At 45.4% G+C, this 22,602-nt stretch overlaps 1 protein-coding gene across 2 annotated transcripts; it reads left to right on the top strand.

Moving 5' to 3' along the window:
* Positions 1-649: 649 nt before the first annotated feature.
* LOC308476115 (protein farnesyltransferase subunit beta-like) lies at positions 650-22,466 on the top strand. Of its 2 annotated transcripts, none has more exons than XM_081003509.1 (12): positions 650-851; positions 7,687-7,751; positions 8,788-8,860; positions 9,424-9,515; positions 11,579-11,725; positions 13,115-13,198; positions 14,440-14,526; positions 14,717-14,846; positions 15,831-15,963; positions 17,897-18,008; positions 19,211-19,325; positions 21,511-22,466. In XM_081003509.1, exons 1-12 carry the CDS (start codon positions 729-731, stop codon positions 21,619-21,621), a joined length of 1,272 nt encoding a protein of 423 aa, XP_080859635.1. In that variant the 5' UTR covers positions 650-728; the 3' UTR covers positions 21,622-22,466. The 2 variants fall into 2 exon arrangements, with proteins under 2 accessions (XP_080859635.1, XP_080859634.1); XM_081003508.1 differs by lacking the exon at positions 650-851 and adding an exon at positions 954-1,115.
* The last annotated feature ends 136 nt before the right edge of the window (positions 22,467-22,602 follow it).

The raw sequence follows: 22,602 nt of genomic DNA, 5'->3' as shown, positions 1-22,602 counted from the left end.
TTCCCTAGGCCTACTGAAGTCGCGAGCAATGCAGCACTCTTAAACCGGCAAGGAGACTGGGAACAAAGCACAGTCATGGTAAGTAGGAGTTCAGTTTTCCATCTGGAGCCACCGGAGAGCAACTCTTCCCACACACCACCTGTCGACGCTGGAAAGGGAGAATTGCCTTACAACAAGCAGACTGCCTAGAGATTTCCAGGAGCTGTTGTCTGCTCAGCTCACGCACACACCGGCTAACTCAAGCAAAAGCGGGCTAAAAAGCAGGGCAAGTAACTTGGGAACCCACTTCCCCTTTAAATAAACTGGTCTGTGAAGAGGGAGGGGAACTCGCATTTCATGCCGCATGGACAGCTCTAGTGCCTGTAGTTAAACTGGTTTGAGGGATCCCTCTTGTGCTTCCCCCAGCCCTTAAGCAGGGCGCACTGCGTCAGAGAGAGAGGATTCCCACCTGGGATCACAGCGTCTAGCAGTCGCTTGCCGCATCTGAGGCACATTATGAGAGCTGAAACTGGCGGGTTAAAATAGGCGCCACCTGGGGGCGGCAGTGAGTTACCGACGCTGCCGCCGGCGCTTCCCAGCGCGTTTGGGCGAAGCTGCTACAGTATATAGTAATAGAGCAGCGCGCTCGGACCTTTCTTGCCTTCAGCGAGCCGCCGTAGCCGGGCTTGAGCACACCGCCTCTCGGGCTGCCAGCCTCAGTCGCGCGGGCTGAGCGGCTCTGTGGGATCATGGCGGCCGCCGCTTCTACCCAGCCCGTCGCCGACAGGAGACGCTACCGGCGGGGCGGCACGGAAGCGGGCCGGGAGAGGCTGGAGGACGACGGAGTTCGGACCCTCACTTCAGCTGAGCAGGTGGGGCTGGGAGCCGCCCCCTCTTTCCAGGGAGAGGGACTACAACTCCCAGGGTGCACTTCGCGGGCGTGTAGCTTCAGGGGTCCGGTCTGTTTCTTCGCGGGCGGAGAGAGAACGATGCCCCGGTGGCCGCCCTGTAGATCCATTGTGTTCAGCACAGTGAGAATCTCCAGGGTTGTGGGGTGGGGCTTTTTTGAGGTATATTATCTTGTTAGATTTGGTTTAGCCTCTACTTCTCCATGTGCCGCCTTAAGTCCATTTCAGGTAGCCCATTGCGCATGGAAGCTGATGCATTAATATGCTTAAGTCGCTTCTGGAGGCTCGCCTAGTCCTCCTCTCCTATGTTTTTTGCCATTTGTCCGCTTCCCAACACACACGATGGAGTTCCTTGTCTGCACACGTTGGAGAACCGCTTTGCACCTCCTCTTTTGTTGTTTGAAACCTTGTTAGAGAGTAACTGTTTGTGGGGAAACAGGAGAAAAACGTGGGTGTGCTGCTGGTGTTCCTCGCAGTTTGTGAATTTGGACCCCACTTCAAAACTCGCCCTACCTTTGGGGAATCTATATATTGGGACAGATGGAGATTCAGGGTGGTTTTAATAGTGGTGTTTCCCCATCCCCTTCAGCCAAACTTCCCCACTTCCAGCTCACACCTATTTGTAGTTATAGGCACACATCCTATTCATATCCAGATCTTACTGTATCCCTGCAACTTTCAAGTCTGACTATTTGTATGCTAACAGAAGTGGTCTTAGAAAAGTACATTACTGTACCTATTTTTTAAAAAACACAAGCAAGGTAACAATGGTTATAAAGAGTGCTGGGTTCAAATGATAAGGGGTTGCATCCCACACCAGTTCCCTTTCCACTAGCTGCTGTCTCTCACCACCCTTCTTACCCAGTTCTGTCATGGACACTTTTATCAGGTTCCCTAATCGTGCAGACAGATCAAGTAATCACAACTAGAATCCCTTTGTGGTTCTTTCCTACGTAAGGTCAGAGACTGAATTGAGAGGTGCACAGTGACAATGATGTGCATGTCTGTGTCCTCCTACACAGTTTGGTGTTCCAGTACTTAAATTTAGAAATTCAGTGGTAGCGAAGAACACTGAATTTCTAAATTTAAGTACTGGAACACCAAACTGTGTAGGAGGACATTGCTTCCATAACCTTAAACAAAAAAGTTGTGAGGACTGATACATTTGGAACCAGGCAAAGCTTTAACATCTTTGGAGATAAAAGGGCTAGAATGTTAGTGCTTCCCAAGCTTTTCTATCTAGTCCTTTAACAATTCAGGCATAAGTATTTTGAGGAAAAGAGAAGTGGGTATTTTATACAACATCAATATTATAAGCCTTAGTGATTAAGCATTTATTCCTGCCAGTGCCTAATTACTGTGATGCTTAGTAACTTTATGCCTTTATAAAACCTGTTTGAAATGTGCATGGTAAGCAGTTCCTGACCCGCCTGGCTTCAGGTCTGATTACGGAGCATTGTTTGCAATGTTCAGGGGGAAGGTAGCCTTGGAACTACGTGACCTTTGAAAAGTCAATGTCATACTGTGGAGGATGATGCTTCTAAAACAGCAGATAATAGGAAGGCATCATCCTGATGTACATGTTTTGAGTGCTCATGAACAACAAGAGGTGAAGAGATAAAAGGCTTGAACTCATGGAGGAGCAAGGACATAGGCTTGGAATTCAGAGGTTGGGGGCAGAAGGGCTGCAATAAACTCAGGACTCTGAGAAAAGGACTCTTTGGTGATCAGCAAGTTACAAGGCTCCATAGGATAACAGTTCAAAGCATGCTAGCCCCAGGTCCTCCATCATATAATATGGTGTGTGTGTTTTTAAACACTGAACTAAATGCAAGGCTACATCTTTCTCAATATATAGTGAAACACTCAGCAGTTTTGTTGTATGTATGTTGCTGCTGTGGTATTGTATTGAGGAACTGTGTTTAAGAAAGGGCAGGCAACAAACATAGCTGATTTACCAACAAACAAACATGGCTACCCCTGTGGAATCAATCAAAGGCATCCTTTCAATCACATCACAATTTTGTTGTGTTAGTAAAACGTGTGGAGCAATTTACTGATATATTTTAAGCATTCAAGTCAAGTTACCTGCTGAAAGGTCTCTGTAATTCAGTGATTATATCTGTGGTTTGTTCTCTGTGGAAGACATCTTAATTATTCACCAGGAGGGGATAAAGAGGGTTGAGCTTTAGTTAGTAGGGCATATCTATGACATATACAAGTTCTTCTCAGTTTCTGGAATTAATCAGTGAGAGGAAAGACCTCTACCTGCACTTGGGCTGACTGTTCTTCAATGCTGGTTGGACAGTCATCTGACTTTGTCTGAGGTAACCCATATTTTTAAGTGGAAAATGTGATAGGTATTGCTAGACCTGCTTCCTATGGTGATTGTGTGGTAAGACCTGCATATACTTTCCCTCAGAAATATAGATGGCAAAATGGTAGTAATCCAGTAGATTTTTATGTTCTTATGTTGTACACCACCTTGTTGCATATATTTTATGTAGTATTCAGCTCACAATATTCACCAAGTCCACTGGTAGACAGGACAGTTAAAAGTACCGTATTTTTCGCCCTATAGGACGCACTTTTCCCCCTCCAAAAATGAAGGGGAAATGTGCGTGCGTCCTATGGGGCGAATGCAGGCTTTCACTGAAGCCTGGAGAGCGAGAGGGGTCGGTGCGCACCGACCCCTCTCGCTCTCCAGGCTTCAGGAGAGCCCCAGCGCCAGCCCCACAAGGTCAGGGGACAGAGGGAGGCGGAACGCCGCCATCCCGCTGTCTCCCGAAGTGGGTTGGAGGCTGACGGCGGGGAGACCCCGCCGCAAGCTCTGGGGACAGCTGGGAGACGCAGCGGTCTTCCTGCTGTCCCCGGACCTGATCTGAAGGCAGGCGGCGGGGAGAAGAGCGCTTCTCCCTGCTGCCTGCCCCACAAGCGCCTGGGGGGGAAATAATTTTTTTTCCTTTATTTCCCCCCCAAAAAACTTGATGCGTCCTATGGGCTGGTGCGTCCTATGGGGCGAAAAATACAGTATTCCAAAGCTGGAAGTCTCAAACCACTTGTTCTGTTAACTTCATTAGGCTAAAGCCTGTCATTCATATTTCTGACATAATACCACTGGTTTTTTAATTGTGCAAAAGTTGGATGGCCAGGTATGCCCCTTCATAAGAATTGAGCTCTTTGGCTCAGGAAGACAGGCTATAGAACACAGAGATTTAACAAACTTACTTGTGTAAAATCAGAGCATAAATGGATAAGTAGTGTTGGATAGACACAGCTGAGTAGAGCACTAATAGTTATGATTTTCCTTTGGTTTGCTTGGTTGTGTAAAAGAATTATGCAGTAAATCATTTCCAGTTAAATCATGGAAATGACTATCCTAGAGTTTATAGGACTTAAATTATCCTTCTACTGGTTTTAATTAAGTCCTGTTAGTCATGGAAATACTTCATTCTTTGAAGTTCAACTGGCGGGACAATGAACAAATTATGATTATTTATAAATGTTGCTTAACCGATAGTGTCTGACCATCTTTTTCTTGATGGTCATGGTTTCTATAGCTGCAAAGCTGAGCGAAAGGAACTTATGTAAAGTTACTCAGTTGCTTAGTTCATTTGACCCCTTCCCTTCCAAATAGTACTCAATCCTTGAGAGAAGCTCTGAAATTGAGGGGAAGCCAACTACCTTTCCTAAGGTTCTGGAAAGAAATTTGCTAAAGTCAAAGCATATGTGGCTGGCAAAATAGTTCTATGTATTAGAAACTGAATGCATTTGATGTGCTATACTAGGGTGCATTCAGAGGATACATTTAAGGCACATGAGTTCCCCCAAACAATCCTGTGAACTGTAGTTAAAAGTGCTGTGAATTGTAGCTCCATGAGAGGTAAATCACGAGTTCTCAGGATTCTTTGCAGAGATGTCATTTGCTTTAAACGTGTTGTGTGGATGTAGTCTTGGATTTTGTGGCCTACTTCTGATTTTAGTTGCACTTGCCGCTTTCCACTGTTAAGACCAAAGCAGCTGAAATTACAGTCATCCAGTAAACATGATTACTAGTTGGACTTTCTTCCTTGCTGGAGGCCTGAGACATCCCTGAGGGGTGATTGCTGCTCATTATCTCTCCCTAGAATCTGACCTTTAATGGAGAAGGCAGCACTTTTCAAATCCGAGACAGTGAGAAAACATTAGATACCAGGGCAAAAGAGCAGGAAAATGTCAATTGAGGCTTTGTGGCCCCAATTAAGGTGAGCTGTGGAATAAGGATGTGAATGCCAATGTGGATTTCTTTGTTCATGTAGCCATAGAGTAGAAATACAGCATGAGCTGGTCAGAGACCTCACAGATTGCCCTTTTCTGTTGCTGAGCATTTAGTGCTGGCTTCAGCTTAGCCTAGCTGCTTTGATGCTATAGGCAAATTATTAAAACTAAGTGCGTTCATGCACACACCTTGCACTGATTCTTCAACTTCTAGTTCCTAGAACCTTTCCTCACCTATTACACCCAACCTTATGATGTGTTGAGCTTCTTCCTCTCTGTCTCCCCTCGCTATTTCCCCTCCGCCTCTCTCAGTGAGCCTGGTTTCTAATGACTTCCACTCCCCCATGCATGCTTCATAGCAGTTCCCTTTCTTTTGTTGGGAGCTGGAGCAGCAGCCTCTAAACACAACCCTATGGTTGTGTTTAAATATCCTGCTGCCATGCTTCTCTCCTTCTTGCACTTCTTCTCCATTGTTTGTGTTTCATTAAATAATTCATTTATTATATTTCTGTGCCTCTTTTCACTCACCCGAATCACAAAGCAGCTTACAAATACAGTGGTACCTCGGTTTTCGAACGTCTCTGTTGACGAACATTTCAGTTTACAAATGCCATAAACCTGGAAGTAAATGCTTCGGTTTTCGAACACACCTCAGAAGTTGAACATGCCATGCGGCTTCTGCTGAGTGCAAGATCCTGAGGCCTAGCTGTCGGCTGTTGCATCCTCGGTTTTCGAATGTTTCAGAACTCGAACAGTCTTCTGGAACAGATTACGTTAAAAAACTGAGGTACCACTGTATTAGCATAGTAAAACATCCCAATTACAACATAAATCATACAAAATAATTTAACAAATCATCAGTAAAACAACCACCTTGCATGAAACACTATTAACAAAGCGACTTAAAAAACAGGCTAAACAGCACAACCACAAGAAAAGTTATATTATAAGATTCACAAAGCATTTGCAGCACTCATAATCCACAACACGATGTGAACATTAACAAACTAACAACCAAAAACAAAACTGAGCACTGTTGAATTCACACACACTCTTTCTCCATCCCCATGACTCAGATTTCCACTCAGTTAATCAAAAGACGCAGTAACTGCGTTCTGAAGGCTTCTAGGCTCCGAGGGTTGGAGGGTGGGGCAAGGCAGGTGGAACAAGTCTTTGCCTTGTCAGCAGAAAGTCCCATCACCTTTAAGATGCTCCTTACTGAAATGGTGGTGTCTCACAAATAATATATCAATTCATAATGTCACTGTCTTGGCAGACAGTTATGGCAAAAGCAGCGGGAAAACTAAGCCAGAGCTTAGCTTAATATATATTAGCATGGCAGCAGTAAGTTATTAGCCTGCAAGTTTCTCATTCCACGGCGAAACGCCCTCCACTCACTGTTGCCAGTTACTCTCTTTCTCCATACATATATATTTATAGATGGAACAATGCACTAAAAATGACTCCATTCTATCCAAACGGAGTGCCTCGCAACAAGATTTTGCAAGTGTTGTATCCTCTGCTGCCTAAATATATATGTGATCTAATCTAATGTTTCCTATCATACCAACTATTGATTTTGCTCCCATGCATTCTGTTTGATGGTTCATTTCACTGAGGAGATGGGTGGAGGGCTTCATTGTGTGTCTTGATTCTAGCTATGTGCTCTTACAGGTGCTAAAACCCTCAGTGATTCTTGGAAAGTGCTTGTCGTCAACTCTCCCCCCCCCACCCCAAGGATCAGCCTGGGTTGTGCATATTGTACAGTGCTACATGGGTGGGATGTCCTGGGAGCAGAAGAACCTTTTTGATTGTGTGCTGCATCACTGAACCACAGGCACATAGGAAGTTACCTTAGACCAGGTCAAACCACTGACCCATCTATCTCAGTGCTGCCTAACTTAATTTTGGACTAGAGTCTTTTTCCCGGTCATACCTGGAAATGCCCGGGATTGAACATGGGACATTCTGCCTTTCAACTGTGACCTTTCCTCACGGGCAGCAGTTGTGTAGATGTGATATACTAAAGGAGCTGTAGCTTGTTATTTGTTACCATCCACTTTTTTTACGAGCCTCTGTGTTGTTTTTTTAAAACTGGAGCAGCAGCAGCCCTCTTGAACTCTGACACCCTTTTAACAATTACTCACAGCTGCCGTAGACACTTTTCTTCTTGGCATGCCTTGCCATATTGCTCCATTTGTGCTGTGATGGTTCTTTCTTAATAGTTCTGTCTTCTGAGTGCAGAGGGGTTCTTGCATTCTGATTTTTACCTGTCGTGTTTTTATGTTTAAGAAAATATTTTGCTTTCCTGTTACGTATGCTGCATTAAATGTGTCCATCTCTAATGTTTTATTTTGATATTTTGTAATGTTTTGTCTTACCTGTTAATTTACATAGTAAATTGCTTTGGGACCTTTGAAAAAAGTAGTGTAGAAATTATTTTAATAATAATCCTAATAATAAATGCTAGCATATAGTGTTCTCTGCATCCTCCCCACCCATAGTTATTGTACCTCTTCTTTGTCCCTTTAACTTGCTGCAGACAAAAGTAGAAGATATAGTCCAAGAGGTCTTTGATGCTTATAAGACAAATCACCATGACACGCAGTAAGTTATTGTATCCATGCAATCTTTCCTCCACATGCTCCGTATTCTTGTTTGACTGCTGATTTATATACCCCATCCCACATTGCTCAGGAGGGCCCTCAACTTTCTGGAGAGGCTTTTGGGGAATGGGGTATGTGTGTAGGTAGCTGCAATAGTGAGGAAGTACTGGGTGACTTTCCTGTGAACTGCCTTCCTTTCTCTTAGGATTCAAGCAATGCCTTTATATAGAGTTGTGGTATACTCATATTTACAATACTTTAGATGGTTCTGGTCTTTCCATCACAAAATAGATAGTGCTGAGCTGGCCCCCATGCCTGCTGGTTAGCACTGGAAGGAAAGCCTCGACTGGCACAAATGGGAGCTTTTCTTCCAATACACACAGCTAGGGTTGCCATATTTCAAAATCCAGACAGAAGAGTTGTTGAGCTTTTTTTTTAGTTTTGCCCAAAGTTGAGCTTTTTTTGGCATATGACAAAAAAGTTTTCCAGACATATGGTAACCCTACCCACAGCAGATGCAGGGGTCTGATCCCCTTGCCAGGGGCCCGGTCCAAATTGGCTCCTTGCTCCTGCTGTTTACCTAATAAAAAGTAAATAAAAACCACACAATTGCTGTTGTGTGAATGATGTCACTTCTAGTTTGGCCTTTATTTTTGAAAAAGATGTCTCAGGAGGGACATGATCACAGGTTTATAAAATTATGAACAGCGGCTTCCTCTCTCTTCTCATCTTTGCTTAAATGTCTTGCGTGTTCTCCCTGATCCTCCCTGCTCCCATCTTTATCAGCTCCTCCTGGGGGCCTTTGCTCTACAGGTATCATTCTTCTAGGAATAACTTAAGAATACTTCCTCTGTCAATCCCATCTGCACTGTTTCCCTCCTGTCTCTCTCTGCACTATTACCATATGGACTTCAGATGAGATGCCCACTATCCTGGATGGTTTTAAAGGAGGGTTAAACAAACACACATGGCTGTAGAGCACTTACGTGGCTTTATGACTCTTTGATCATTTGTATATCTTTTGGTCTATCCTTCAGGTTTGTTTTGCAGCGAGAGAAACACTTCCACTACCTGAAGAGAGGGCTGAGACAACTGACAGATGCCTATGAGGTAATCCCTTCTGGCTGAAGGAGTTTGTACTGTTTCCTTCCTACTTATATTTTGTTAGTGGAAAAATATTTGATGGTGGGTTAACATGATTATGGCTCATTATCCTCCTTGCTTTTTCTACAGCTGAGGTTTCTTTAACTATTCTCTGGAATCTGAGGTATCAAGGGAATTCTTTTTCCTGTCTCACTGAGGGGCACTTTTGTAGGCCATAGAAACACTGGCTGTGTTCCCGTTGACCTTGCTAAATCCATTTTCCAGGAGCCACTTCAGTTGTAGTGCTGGCTCCTCTGGGGTTGAAAGCTAAATATTTGTTACCCGTGTCTTTTGCTCTGTCCATTTAGTGATAAATGAAAAGAGGTTCTCATGTTAGCTTAGGATTGTGCGACTAATGAAGCTATTCTTAAAGAGGTATGTAAATTCCCTTCATAAATTGGTGTCCTTTATCCTTCTAAACCTCTTACTTTCCAGTTCTGATTCGCCTTCTTTGCCCTCCTTTTGTTGGGGTGTAACAAATGCAGCTGTGTCAGTCATGGATTTTAACAGCTGTCGTTTTCTCTTCCAAGTGTCTAGATGCCAGCCGCCCATGGTTGTGCTACTGGATCTTGCACAGCCTTGAACTGCTTGAGGAACCCATCCCGGAATCTGTAACTTCAGAGTAAGATTTGTTTTATATTTCACTTCCGTTCCTGCAAAACACTTTGCCATTTATTCCGAGCATTGTCATTACATAACTGCTGGGAGTCGTTGTTGAGAAGCTCAAAAATTATGCAGGCGGCTTCTGTTGATGTCTCAGAAACCAAAGATGAGTTTCTCTTTTGTTAGCAAGCTATTTAGTAAAGTTGCCTATCTAAACATTTGGAGGTAAATTCAGAACTCAAAATTTAGAGAAATAAGGACTAAGTATAACCTGAAAAAACTTTCTGCTCAACTTTCTGACTTACAAATTATAGGAGAAATTAACTTCCAGAAGTTTTCCTTATCTTTGCACAGTGTGTGCCTCTCTGGGTTAACCTCCCAATGTCCCTGCATGATGCATAAGAGCATTTTTTTGAAATACAACAGTGCATTGTCTTTGCTCCAACAATGACCTCTCAATAGCTTTTTCCTCGAGTAGAAGCTTTTGGTGCATCTTGTGATCAGCAAAGATGGTGGCGGTAAGAGATCAGCTTCAGCCACTAGGAGAAAAAAACCCATTCCCTGCAGGGTTTGAAAATCTGTGTCTGCAAAAGAGTGGTGGTGGTCAGGAGAGAGAAGGTTTTTTTGCATTTGAAAGAAGTATTGGTTGCAAATTGCTTTTCAAAGAAGAGAAGTTTTGCAATTTGTAAGGAGAAAGAGGGAAAATTAGTAAGCTTGAGTTGCTTTCTGCAGCCAAGGTCTGATGTGTATAATGAATGGAAAAGCAGGATTCTTACTGGATTGTAGTGGAGACAGTCATTTTCACCCAGGAGGCATTGGGTTGAGAAGAATTTGAGTTGCACAATTTTGGGAAATGTTGAAAAAACCTTGTTTTTGTGGGGGGCGGGATTGGAATGAATTTTGGGGGGGAAATTGTAATATTTTAAATACTTTTTAGCACCCTTTACAGATTTAAAGCCACTTTGTTACTTTAGGAACATAAAATGTGTTATGTATAACTTGGTTATACATTAAATTATCCTTAGTTCAGATCCGTATCCGGGAGCTACTGTTGCTGCGAAATATAACCATTACAGAAAGGAGTTTCGTTCCTTTAATCAGCATGTCCAGAAGGCACTCTGGATGCTGTTTTGCAGTGTTGTTGCCACCTACAACAAGATTTGTTGTAGATGAGTAGATTTGCACTTTCTGTGGCCTGCCCCCCTTGGTCTGGGGCTGGATGTGTTGCATTTCAATGGGTGACTACTGCAATTGCATTGCAAAAATTTCCATATACACATATATTGTGTGTACGTTGATCTTAAATTAAAGACTTATTGTGGGGGGTGTTGTTCTCAGTGTTACTTGCTTCTTAATAAGTAAAATGTAAATTACAGTATGTCATTAAACGATGCCCCCAAATCAATATTTTAAGGGTGGGGAGAGACAAACCCTTCTTTGATCGCACAGACCTTCCATGTAGGCAGCTTCTGTCCCAAAATAGATCGGGGGAGAGCCTGGGAAAAGGCGCCTGTAACAGACCTTTGTGTATATTGGGATTAAAACAATAACAAACAATGGAATAGCATGGCAAAAGCGGAGGAGAATGCTTGTTCTGCTGTTGAGATTCAGCTAGATGGCTCTGGTGAGAGAGAACCTTCCATAGAGTCCAGGGGGTCCTTCGTTCGAGTGCAAGGCCTTCCTCGCTTTCTGCTGATATTTTCCTCTCCCGCTGCAGTTCTCCTGTACCTCATCCCCCCACTTGTGATTATTGGGAGCAACTTCTGGTGTGTTGGGGGATGTATGTGGACACGGCTGCCAAGGGAAGTGCGAGAGCCTCATTATTTGACTGGAGTCCAGCTTCTCCAGATCCAACCCAATTCATTTAGTGTCCGAGTTGTACATTTGCTTCAATTTCCCCCTTCCTTCTGCGCAATGTGGCAATGGACTGTAGAGCCACTGGCGCGGTCAAACACTGCTGCTAGTATAAGAGGTGCAGTCCTTATTTCTTAGCCCGGGAAGGCCCTGTGCTGCTTGTTTTGTGTTTAAATGCTTCTTACTTATAAAAACTAAGCTTGTCCTTGGTCTTTCCTCTGTGCCTAGTGTGTGCCAGTTCCTGAGCCGCTGTCAGAGCCCCAGCGGAGGCTTTGGAGGGGGACCAAACCAGTACCCACATCTTGCTCCAACGTACGCAGCCGTCAATGCTCTCTGCATTATTGGGACTGAAGAGGCATACAGTGTTATCAACAGGTAAAATCGTAGGAGGGACCCCCTCCCCTCTGCTCAGATCCAAGATGTTAGGTGAAGCCTGAAGCATTCTTGACCAATGTCTGCCAGCACAGTCCCCCTCTTCAGCCTTCCTACTTGCTGAAGAAGAAAGGTTAGCTGGTAAGCTGGACTGGTGGCCCTTTTCCAACACAGCCTTTGCCACAATGTGCTGCTTGGTGTCTACATCCACCACACTGCCTCCCGCCCACTTGTTGGTAGCTTCCTTTGCTTTGAATCAAGGAGAGCAAAGCTCTTCCTGGCGCTCAGGCCTTTCTTGCACTCTGTCAGGGAACTGCCATCAGTGTCTGAGGGAGAGAGCAAGCTCCAAAGGGATCCCGGAGAGCGTCCCGGGAGTGGGAGAGGCAGCCCGTCTTCTGGGGAAGAGAATCAACGTAGCTCCAGTGGATGGGGGAGATGGGGGAATCGGCGAGGTGGTCCCATGGCTCCTTGCCGGGGACCAGCGGGGAGAGGAAGGGTCCTCCGTTGCCTACGCCCTCCTTGCGCAGAAGGCTTCCGTGCAGGGATAGTAGGAGGAGACTTGGCGTCAAAGAGCTTCTTTGCTGGAAGACGTTTAAGAAACGCCCACTGACGGATTCTGCCAGCGATTGAGACAGTCACGGGCGAGTGGCTGCCCGGACAGGAAAGGTTCACTCAGGCAACCCAGCCAGAGGTTGGGACAAGCTTACGCACGAGCAACCCCTAGAACCATTGCACACTCCAGGGCTAGAGAAGGGTTAGCTCCATATTTAGAAAAAATAAATCGAGGTGGTTAGTCCAGGTTCATGTTTTTAACCAGGGTTCTGCGGAACCTTTGGAGTCCACTTTCATCGCTAGGCATTCCAACGTACACCTCAGGCACATCACTTTCCCATCCTGCACCAGCCAGGCGTCCCCACTCAAAGAGTGAGAGTGCCCACAAGTCACACGCAGCCTGATCTAGTCCCATAGTGCATCATGTGACACCAGTGGTGAAATGGTCAAAATCAGTCTCTCTCTGGGAGCTGTGGGTCCAAACATGGAGGTTGTGTGAGATGATGTATTTCTTTTATTTAGGCTTGTACAGCAGGGCAATGGAATAGCAGGTTTTACCTTAACATGAAAACACCGTGGTGGGGACAAAGTCAGAAGAGGTTGTGGAACCTGCTTTTTCGGAGGGAAAGTTGGCGGGGGGCTCTTATTGGTAGGGAGAGGGGGCTGGGTTGCCATAGGATATCATGACATGTTGGAGGGGTTCCTCAGCCAGCAAAGCACTGAAAACCCCTGGCCTAGATGACCCTGAAGCGTATTTTCATTCATGTGGGTTGGCTCTTCCAGCATCTCAGTTGTTTTCCCCCTCTTAATAGGGATAAATGTTCTCTATTGTTTTTTCAGAGAGAAGCTTCTGGACTATTTGTATTCCCTGAAGCAGCCTGATGGCTCCTTCATCATGCACATAGGGGGAGAGGTGGATGTCAGGTGTGTTGGAAATGTTTCAAGTATTTCTTTCCTGTGATGCTCAGCAGCAGCTTTGGGTTCTGATGAAATTTTTGTAGCAATGGTGTTCGTAGAGAGTTTTGTCTTAGCACAACAAGCATTAATCCTGTTTTGTAATAGTGTAGCTAAACTTCAGTGGAGGAATAAGATGCTGGCTTCTAATGTTAGGAAGATTATGGGAGCCATTATTTGCTTCTTTCAGCTGTAAGTGATGTTAAATATTCCTGGCTTGTCCCTCTAGGGGGCAGGAAAAGGCAGTCCTTGGCTGCAGTTCAAGAGAAGTGCTTGCATGTGGAAAGAATGGCAGACATGGCCAGTTTGTTTTGGTGCAGCAGATTCTAAAGCTGAAGAAGAAAATCTTTTTCAACTTGTACAGTGGCTTGCTGTGACAAACCATTTTAAATGAAGCTCTGGCTCTTCTTTCAGGGAAGAATGTAACCTTTATTTTTCTTCCCCTGGGATTTCAATGAATAATGTTGTGAGCAAGGCTTTTTCTGTCTTAATTAACAATATTGAAATCCGCTCAGTATCTTTCCATGGCTACTAATATAAATCTAGGATACCAGTCCCTTGGTACATCAAGGAAGGAAAGAAGAGAGTTTGGATTTGATATCCCGCCTTTCACTCCCTTTAAGGAGTCTCAAAGCGGCTAACAATCTCCTTTTCCCTTCCTCCCGCACAACAAACACACTGTGAGGTGAGTGGGGTTGAGACACTTCAAAGAAGTGTGACTGGCCCAAGGTCACCCAGCAGCTGCATGTGGAGGAGCGGAGACGCGAACCCAGTTCCCCAGATTACGAGACTACCGCTCTTAACCACTACACCACACTGGCTCTGAAATGGATGCACTGGGGTAAACTCTTCTGAATTTAGCTCCTGGTGTACCTTCCATTCTAATAGCCTCATCCAGAGTAATTTTATTTTAAAACAAACAAAACATGGTCTCTCTCTCCCTCTTTCTCTCCCTCCCTCTCCTCCCACCCTCACCAACAAGTTGATTGAGTACATTGAGCAAATGCCTTCTCAGGGTTGCTCAGATATTAAAACCAAGTCATGAGTATACAATGACTTAACTTCCAAGTACTCTTTGTGTCATTTCTACGTTCATGGCTGGGTGGATTGTGCAGTTTAATATGACTGGTGTCTCCCTGACAGCAGTAGCTCGGATTGCATCATTCTTCAGCCATGTGTAGAAGTTAAATAGTCTCATATTTAAATCTCAGGAGTGCGTATTGTGCTGCATCAGTGGCCTCGCTTACCAACATCATCACACCAACTCTCTTTGAAGGGACAGCGGACTGGATAGCAAGGTAGGAAAACACTTAGCTCTTGTTTGGCCTTGGACACCCAGTGTTTCTTTGGTTGCCAAGTTTGAGTGTAGTTACCTGCCCAGCAGCAGGAGTCTAGAGAACGAGCAGGAAGATAATTGTTGTATTGTGGACAAGAAAACATATCCTGTGTTTTTTTCCTTCCTGTTTTTGTGCTTTGCTTTTGAATTAGATGTCAGAACTGGGAGGGTGGGATCGGTGGCGTCCCTGGCATGGAGGCCCACGGAGGGTACACTTTCTGTGGACTGGCAGCGCTGGTCATTCTGAAAAGTGAGCACGTCTTGAATCTGAAAAGCTTATTGGTAAGTAACCATTTGCCAGCCTGTTTCTAATTCTCTCTGTGCTGCTGTTTCAACATTCACTATGGCTCAGATCCAGAGCTCCCATGAGCACACCACTGTTCATGGGCGGAGAAGTGAATTTTAGCATTCCCCGTAAAGCTGCTCCAGAGCGTCAGGGGACCCTGCAGAGCAGAACTGCGGGCGGCACAGAGTAATCAGGGAAAATCCCTTGCCTCTTCTTCTGCAAATGAAGGAACCCGTTTCCTTTGTGGAAGAGGCACTCTAGATGGAGCCTTATCAGTGCAGAAGGCACTGTCATAGCCATCACAATGCCAAAACATAAAATCCCACTGGATTTCAGTATTTAGGATTGGGATTCCCCCTTTGCCCTGCCCCTTCCATTCTTATGCTCTCCCTAAAAGTGTCTGTCTGTACATTCACAGCACATATTCATAATTATTCCCTTGAGCTCTGCATTAATTGATTAAAAGGAAACATGTACCATTTCTAACATTATTTCATAATATCGTGAAACCCCATTTTGTCTGTAACTGTCTTTAAATACGGTCATCCCCCACTGATGCGTGATTAGCTTGCATGTAACCATGCATACGTGCAGCACCGGGAAATAAATAAATAATTTGATTCAAACCTGAAATGGCAGGATCTCAGGGCCATTCATACGATAGAAACATGATCTCTTGATGTTCACCAACGTGCAATAATTTCTCATTTCTAGTTTTATTGGTTTGCTTGGTTGCTTGTTTTCTCGTTTAGTTTAATTATCAGAAACCCCTTCATATTTTCTGTGGCAACCTGGGCATGTTAGGTTTTGCTGCAGGAAACACATGAAGCATGAAGGGGACGGGGGGACGGGTGTGTGCCCTCCGACTGTGCTAGGGGACTGCAGTTGTCTGTGGCTCCCTCCATTGATATATCCGCTGGGTGTAGCAGGTCCTGTGGCTGCAGTGAGCAATAGTGATGTTTGCTTTCTCTCCCTGCTAGCACTGGGTTACAAGCCGCCAGATGCGTTTTGAAGGAGGGTTTCAGGGCCGTTGTAACAAGCTGGTAGATGGTTGCTACTCATTCTGGCAGGCTGGCTTGCTGCCTCTCTTACATCGAGCCCTGCATGCCAAAGGTGAGTCTGAGCACTGCAAGCTGGTCCACCATTCCCCAGGTATGCTGCCCCTCTCACTTGCTTCCTCTCACCCCCAAACTGTTAGATGTGGAGTGTTTCGTTTGAGGAGCCTAGCATGAGCAAAAGACACAATATGTGCTTCACTGCAGCATTTGTATTCTCTGTCCTTGTGGAAACTAAAAAAACCCAACAACCTCCCTTTCAATGTTACAGTAGAACCGGCATCAACATGTCATAGAATTGAAAATAACAAAGCTGTTGGGGGACCCATGAAAAATGTCATTGTATCAAAGAGTGCCAGTGCCATTCTTCCTCAGCACTTGCCCTCCACTCCCCCCCCCAATGTCCCTCATTCACCTGCTTTTTCCATGTTTACCTCCCCACACCTTCACAGCCAAACTTTCCAACTCCCCTTCACTTAACTACTGTCCTTGCAGAGATTTTGCGAAGCTGATGGTGTTTCCTGCTTGGCAGGGGGTTGGACTCGATGGCCCTTGTGGTCTCATCCAACTCTATGATTCTATGATTCTATGATGGGCAGCTGATGTGACAGTTGCACTCTGAGAGGAAAAAGGGACCCAAGCAATAACTGCACTTTAATGCACAACCGTCACCCTAAACTGGGGTGGGGTTTTTGGGGGAGGGGGGTTCCTGGGAGGGTGATTTATGAGCAAAAGGGGTGGATGCCCTCCTTTCTTGCCTCTCTCTCCACTAGATGCAAGAGGGCAATGTAATAGGTGAAATTTAAAAATATATATATTATAATGCACAATTGCTCCACAGAACTCTCTGCTTACAGATGTATCAGGGTATACTGTAGTTTTTGCTCTATAAGACTCACTTTTTCCCTCCTAAAAAGTAAGGGGAAATGTGTGTGCGTCTTATGGAGCGAATGCAGACTGCATAGCTATCCCAGAAGTCAGAACAGCAAGAGGGATTGCTGCTTTCACTGCACAGCGATCCTTCTTGCTGTTCTGGCTTCTGAGATTCAGAATATTTTTTTTCTTGTTTTCCTCCTCCAAAAACTAGGTGCGTCTTGTGGTCTGGTGCATCTTATAGAGCGAAAAATACGGTAATTTAATTTTAAAAGGACCTACTCATCTATGGAAAAATTGGGTTGTGGTTAGTTACTAAGCAGTATATTCATGGCATCCATATGTACAAGGAAATCTCCAACACTTTCCTCACTTATTGAACGTACGGTGCTAGCTTGATGCTCTGTGATTTTAAAACTTCCCGAAATCTCTGGATGTGGCCAGTGTCAGAGGACCAGTCTGAAGCGATGTGGGGCATGATAGTTTGTTTATAAGCAAATCTGTGCAGGGTTACCGGTTCCTTTGGCATACCAGCCCAGCATGTACCTAAATATCCCTGTTGCGCTATCACTGTAGGAACTGGCAACAGTTTAAAAGTGACAATAGCAGGGAGCAGGGGTTATGTTGCTTTTAAAAGCAAAATGAAAGCACACTCTGCAACCTTCTTCTGTTGGACCTCAGAGCTGGAATACTAGCCAGATGAACCATTTTGCACGATGTAGGAGACAGTTTCAACACGCAGAGAGGAGAGTTCTATTCGCAGGATGCAATGAATTTCTATTATTAGGTTAACTGCCTCAGATGAACTCTGCCAGCACATGCTCCTTGCGTGCTTCCCTTCCACCTTTCCTTGTTGCATCCCCTCCACAAGCTGCTGCTTGTTATCTGCTTGCTGTCCTTGCTTTCTCTCATTAGATTAAGGAACAAGGAAATGACTGCCCGATAGCGAAAATGGAAGGCTTCTGTGTGGACAAGGCCCAAAAGTGGGTGGCCATAGTTCCGCCCTTGCGAAGCGGAAGAAGGAAGGGAGTGCAGTCTTCCATTTGGTGTCTTCCTGTTGGCCTGCTCTTTCTCCAGTGGAAGTGTTAGCCTCTTACTGGGGTTTTTGTTCCTTTTAGGTGACTCTGCCCTCAGTATGACACACTGGATGTTTGACCAGGAAGCGCTTCAAGAGTACATCCTACTATGCTGCCAGTGCCCTGCCGGGGGCCTCTTGGACAAGCCGGGCAAGTGAGTGTTGGTCACCCTAACTGAGAAAATCTTTACTTGTGACTCAGCATACAGCAGGAATACCCATGACTGGGATTAAATTTACAAGTGGTTTTTTAAACAACAGAAGTACAGGGGTACCTTGGTTCCTAAACTCAATCCGTTCTGGAAGTCCCTTCAACTTCCAAAACATTCGCAAACCAAGACGCAGCTTCTGATTGGCTGATTGGCCCCGGAAACAATGCCAACAGCTGAAACGGACATTCGGCTTCCAAAAAAAGTTTGCAAGCCAGAACACTTACTGTATTTTTCGCTCTATAGGATGCACTTTTCCCCCTCCAAAAATGAAGGGGAAATGTGTGTGCGTCCTATGGAGCGAATGCAGGGGGGAGGTAGGTAGGAAAAGCCCCCAAAAGCTGCACACAAGCTCCGCGCGGCTCTTGCAGGCTTTTCCTCAGGAGGGAGAAGGGACTGACGCAGCCAGTCAGTCCCTTCTCCCTCCTCGTAGAAAAGCCCACAGGAGCCGCGCACTCCCTAAAGGGTGTGCAGCTCCTGTGGGCTTTTGCGGGAAGTGGGGGTATTGCCATAGCCACGCGCAGCCTCTCCTTGCCGGAGAGGTGGCGCGCGGCTAAAGAAGCCCCGCGCACCCTCTCCCGGCTGGAGAGGTGGCGCGCAGCTAAAGAGGCTGCTGCCATAGCTGTGCGCCACCTCTCCCAGCTGGGGGTGAAGAAGGGGGGGGGAAACCATATTTTTCGCTCTGTAGGACGCACCGGACCATAGGACGCACCTTGTTTTAGAGGGGGAGAACAAGAGGGGGGAAATTCTCCCCCTCTCTGCACAGTGCCTCCTGCTGCTTTGCTGAAGGGGTGCTGGGCAGAGAGGGGGAGAATTTTCTTTTCTTGTTCTCCCCCTCTAAAACAAGGTGTGTCCTATGGTCCGGTGCGTCCTACAGAGCGAAAAATACGGTACTTCCAGGTTTGCGGCGTTTGGAAGCCAATTTGTTTGGGAGCCAAGCCGTTTGGGAACCAAGGTACCACTGTACTATAAGGTGAAAGAATATCACAAAGAAGATGATTACAGGAAACTAATCTGGCACCCAACTTGGGGCTTTGCGTACCCTGCACTGAAACAAATGGAGATTTTGCCCCTGAGGGTGGCTGAGTGGAATGGTTGGGCTTCCAGTTTCTCACTCACCTCAACCTTGTGTATGTTTCTACCGCCAGGTTCCGGGATTTTTACCATACCTGCTATTGCCTCAGTGGGCTGTCGATAGCACAGCATTTTGGCAGCGGGGACCTTCTCCATGAAGTAGTGCTAGGAGTGCCAGAGAACCGCCTGGTAAGCTATGCCAGGATGTGGCTGTGTTTGTGCGTGTGTTTTGTGTGTGTCTTAGGAATGAACCCAAGTGAAAGTGACACAGATCAGGAAGATGCCGCTCTGATCCATCCCTAAATCTGTTCTATCACATTTCCCATATTTCATCAATTTTTTTAAGGAAATCTAATGAAAATTGCATTTATTTACGTATTTAAATATGGAAATTGCCACAAAATTTGTTATTTCTGACCATATTTTCTCTCAAAATTTGAACAATTTTCTCCTAAATCACAAATGCTTTTATATTGCTATTTAAGTAGAGACGTGCATAACAAAACTGGGAGAACTGCAGAATCCAAAGGATAACTATGTTCTGATCTGCATCTTAGTCCAAGTGGTGCAGAACAAGTTAGTTCATAACAGAATTTCCAATCACATACTTTTGAATAGGTGGAAAGTAAGCTAGTGCTTTTGAGGATGCCATTCAGCTGCAAGTAAACCTTGTCTGCAACTCATAATCCTGGAGACACTAGTGAAAATTCAGTATGTGTTACAGCGGTGAATTGATTTCATTCACTTTTTTGCCATCTCACTGTGCACTGGTAATGGCAGCCTTCATTGGCATGAAGGCTGCTTTCAGACACTCTGGCTAGTGAGATAGGGCAGGGACTCTGAATCCCCTCCCTTCCCTTTTCACAGCCATGTTAAAAAGGTCTTCAGACAGGGCTGCCCTTGCTACTTAGGAAGGCAGGTGGTGACATTCCACAGCCAACAGGCCTCAGTATCCTGTTGCCTCTGCATCTTCATAGGCCTGCCGCTTCAAGATTAGGGTAGAAACATCTCAAATTTGGTGTGTGGTAGTTTTGGGTTTCCTTTATATTTTAACTCTTCTCATCAGGAAAGTGTGCCAGAAATTTGGCATGAACCTTCCCCCTCTGTGACATAGCCAAAGGCAGAAAAGGATACCACACAGCGGTTAGACTGTGAACCACCCTGAGACCTCCAGATATAGGGCAGTATATAAATTCAATAAATAATAACAATAAATAATCAGGAAGGACCAGAAATGGTGTTTAGTGTGTGTGTGTGTGTGTGTGTGTGTGTGTGTGTGTGGATGGATGTGAGTAGCGCACTTGCCACACCAAATAGTTTGTTGTTGTTGCAAGTCGCATGGTGGCTATGGATGCTTAATTTCACAGCATTTGAGATAACAGGGTTTGACAGGTTAGGAGGAAGGAGTGAGGTTTGGGATAAAGAGCAATGTGGATAAGGCAGAATAGGAAGTATAATGAAAGAGGGGTGCTTGCTGAGGCTCTTGTCTTTCTGCATAGGCAGTGTGAGCTCCAGATATGATTTCCTTTGGTCTGTGAGCTTTCAACAGGCATAGCCTTCCTGTTCTCTTCTATGACCCTCCATCCCAAGCCAGATTCTCCTGCTGTGTGGTATGCGTCAAGTATGATTACAGCCTTGAACTGTGAACTTTGCTTCTCATTGTGCATTCCTTATTCCTCTCATGGGGAAATGTCCCTCTTGCACTGGGAACATTTTGAAGAGAAGCATTTTCTTGTGAGATTGCCCCAGTGCTGCTATGCTGCTGCTGCTGCTGCTGCTGCTGCTGCTGCTGCTGCAGTGAATGTCTCCTCAGAGAGGCTTGAACAAGGCCAGCTCCAGGTTTGGGAGGCGGGGCTTGGCAAGATGCCCTTTCTGTGGAACCACCCCTTTCCTTTGTTGTGTCACTGCAACAGCTGGTAGGCAGGCAGTGATAAGGAACAATCCTTACCTCCAGCTAGAGGGGAGGGCAGGGAGCCAGGGTTTTTGTGGTTCCTTGCTGCTGTTGCTACTTCCCCACTTGAGAGGCAGCTGGGCTGGCAAGCAAGTGGTGGCACAATGGGAAGGAGCCCGGGGTTGGTGCTGAGGCCTTGGCAACTGCTCAAGGATAATGACCCCTTCAAAGTTGAAAATATGTGGATAACATCTAGTAAACTCTCAAAAGCTACAGCGGAGCTGATGAAAACTTCTTTCAGTGGTCAGGATGCTGGGCTTTGGACTCCTGTAGCTCCATACATATTGCCATGAAATATGTCCTTAAATAACTTGCTTTCATTAACTTACCTAAGTTGACAGACTTGGCTTCTCTTGCTATGGAACTGGTGAGAGTAGACACAGTTTCACCTTTAATTCCTGTTTGTTTCCTTCCCTCCAACAGCAGCCTACGCACCCTGTGTACAACATCTCCCCCGACAAAGTGGTGCAAGCCGTGATGCACTTCCTCAAGAAGCCTGTTCCAAGTACAAAGGAGGAGCCTGTTGCTAATTGAGGGGGGGGAGCCTGCTGCCCGGGTAGACACCGTGCAGTGCCTTGTCCTGCCATTCAACGCATGGCACTGCAAGTCGTCTTGGCCATTGTAGGGGGGGCCTGGCCCTGGAGCTAACTTTTTGATTATTTTCAAACTGGGCTCAACTTTTGTGTGTGCATCTTTTGAGAGAGTTCTGCTAGCCATACCAAAACCTGATCAGTTTTCAGGACCTAGTAGCAGATTGGCTGTGTGGTGGCATACTGTTAGACATGCTGGCTGCTCATTTGCGTGGGACACACTCTCACCTTGCAAGCAGGAGCAGTTTTGGTTTTGAAACAATGCAGCATGTTAGTATCTTAAGCATCTGGCAAACCAGTTCTGTTGTTTCATTTGCACTATGCTAAGTATCTTGGGGATGGTGGGGCCAGCTTCCTAATAGGCTGATTACTGGCCTAGCCAGAGTTGGTGCCCTGATCCCATACCCTTACAGGCAATATATTCTGTCCATTTATACTCCCTGAAGCTATTCCAAGTACTGCTAACCAAGACATGGGACTCTGGCTTTAAAATGTAAGCATATTCTGAGTCAATAGTGTGCACATCAACACTGTATTAGTTGTGTGTCGGCTGCTGGAGCACATCCCAGGGGTGCTGTCTTGGATACCCGCCTTGTGTTAAGCTCTTTTCCATTATATAAAGTGGTGTTGAAGGTCTCACTCTGCATCGAGCAAAAAAGAGGCCACTGGCAAGATTCTGTGCAAAATCCTTCCCCTCCCTTGCATATTGGTACTAGCCTGCCTAGTGGCAGGACTGACAATGTAATAATGTTTGTGCATTTTATTAAACATAAACTAATTCCTTTCTTATTATCTGTCCAGTTGTGACCATTCATAAAACTTTTTGATGCAATTGTATTTAAGGTTTTAATTTGTATTTCTGCTAGGAGGGCCCTTTGGTGCTCATCTGCATGTTTGGGAAGGAAATCACAACATTTTCCTTTGG

This window comes from Podarcis pityusensis (genome assembly GCF_964106645.2).
Source record: "Podarcis pityusensis genome assembly, chromosome: 1".
NCBI classification, from domain to species: Eukaryota; Metazoa; Chordata; class Lepidosauria; order Squamata; family Lacertidae; genus Podarcis; species Podarcis pityusensis.
The sequence above is the reverse complement of the archived record's forward strand: the minus strand, read 5'-3'. Positions and strand labels throughout refer to the sequence as shown.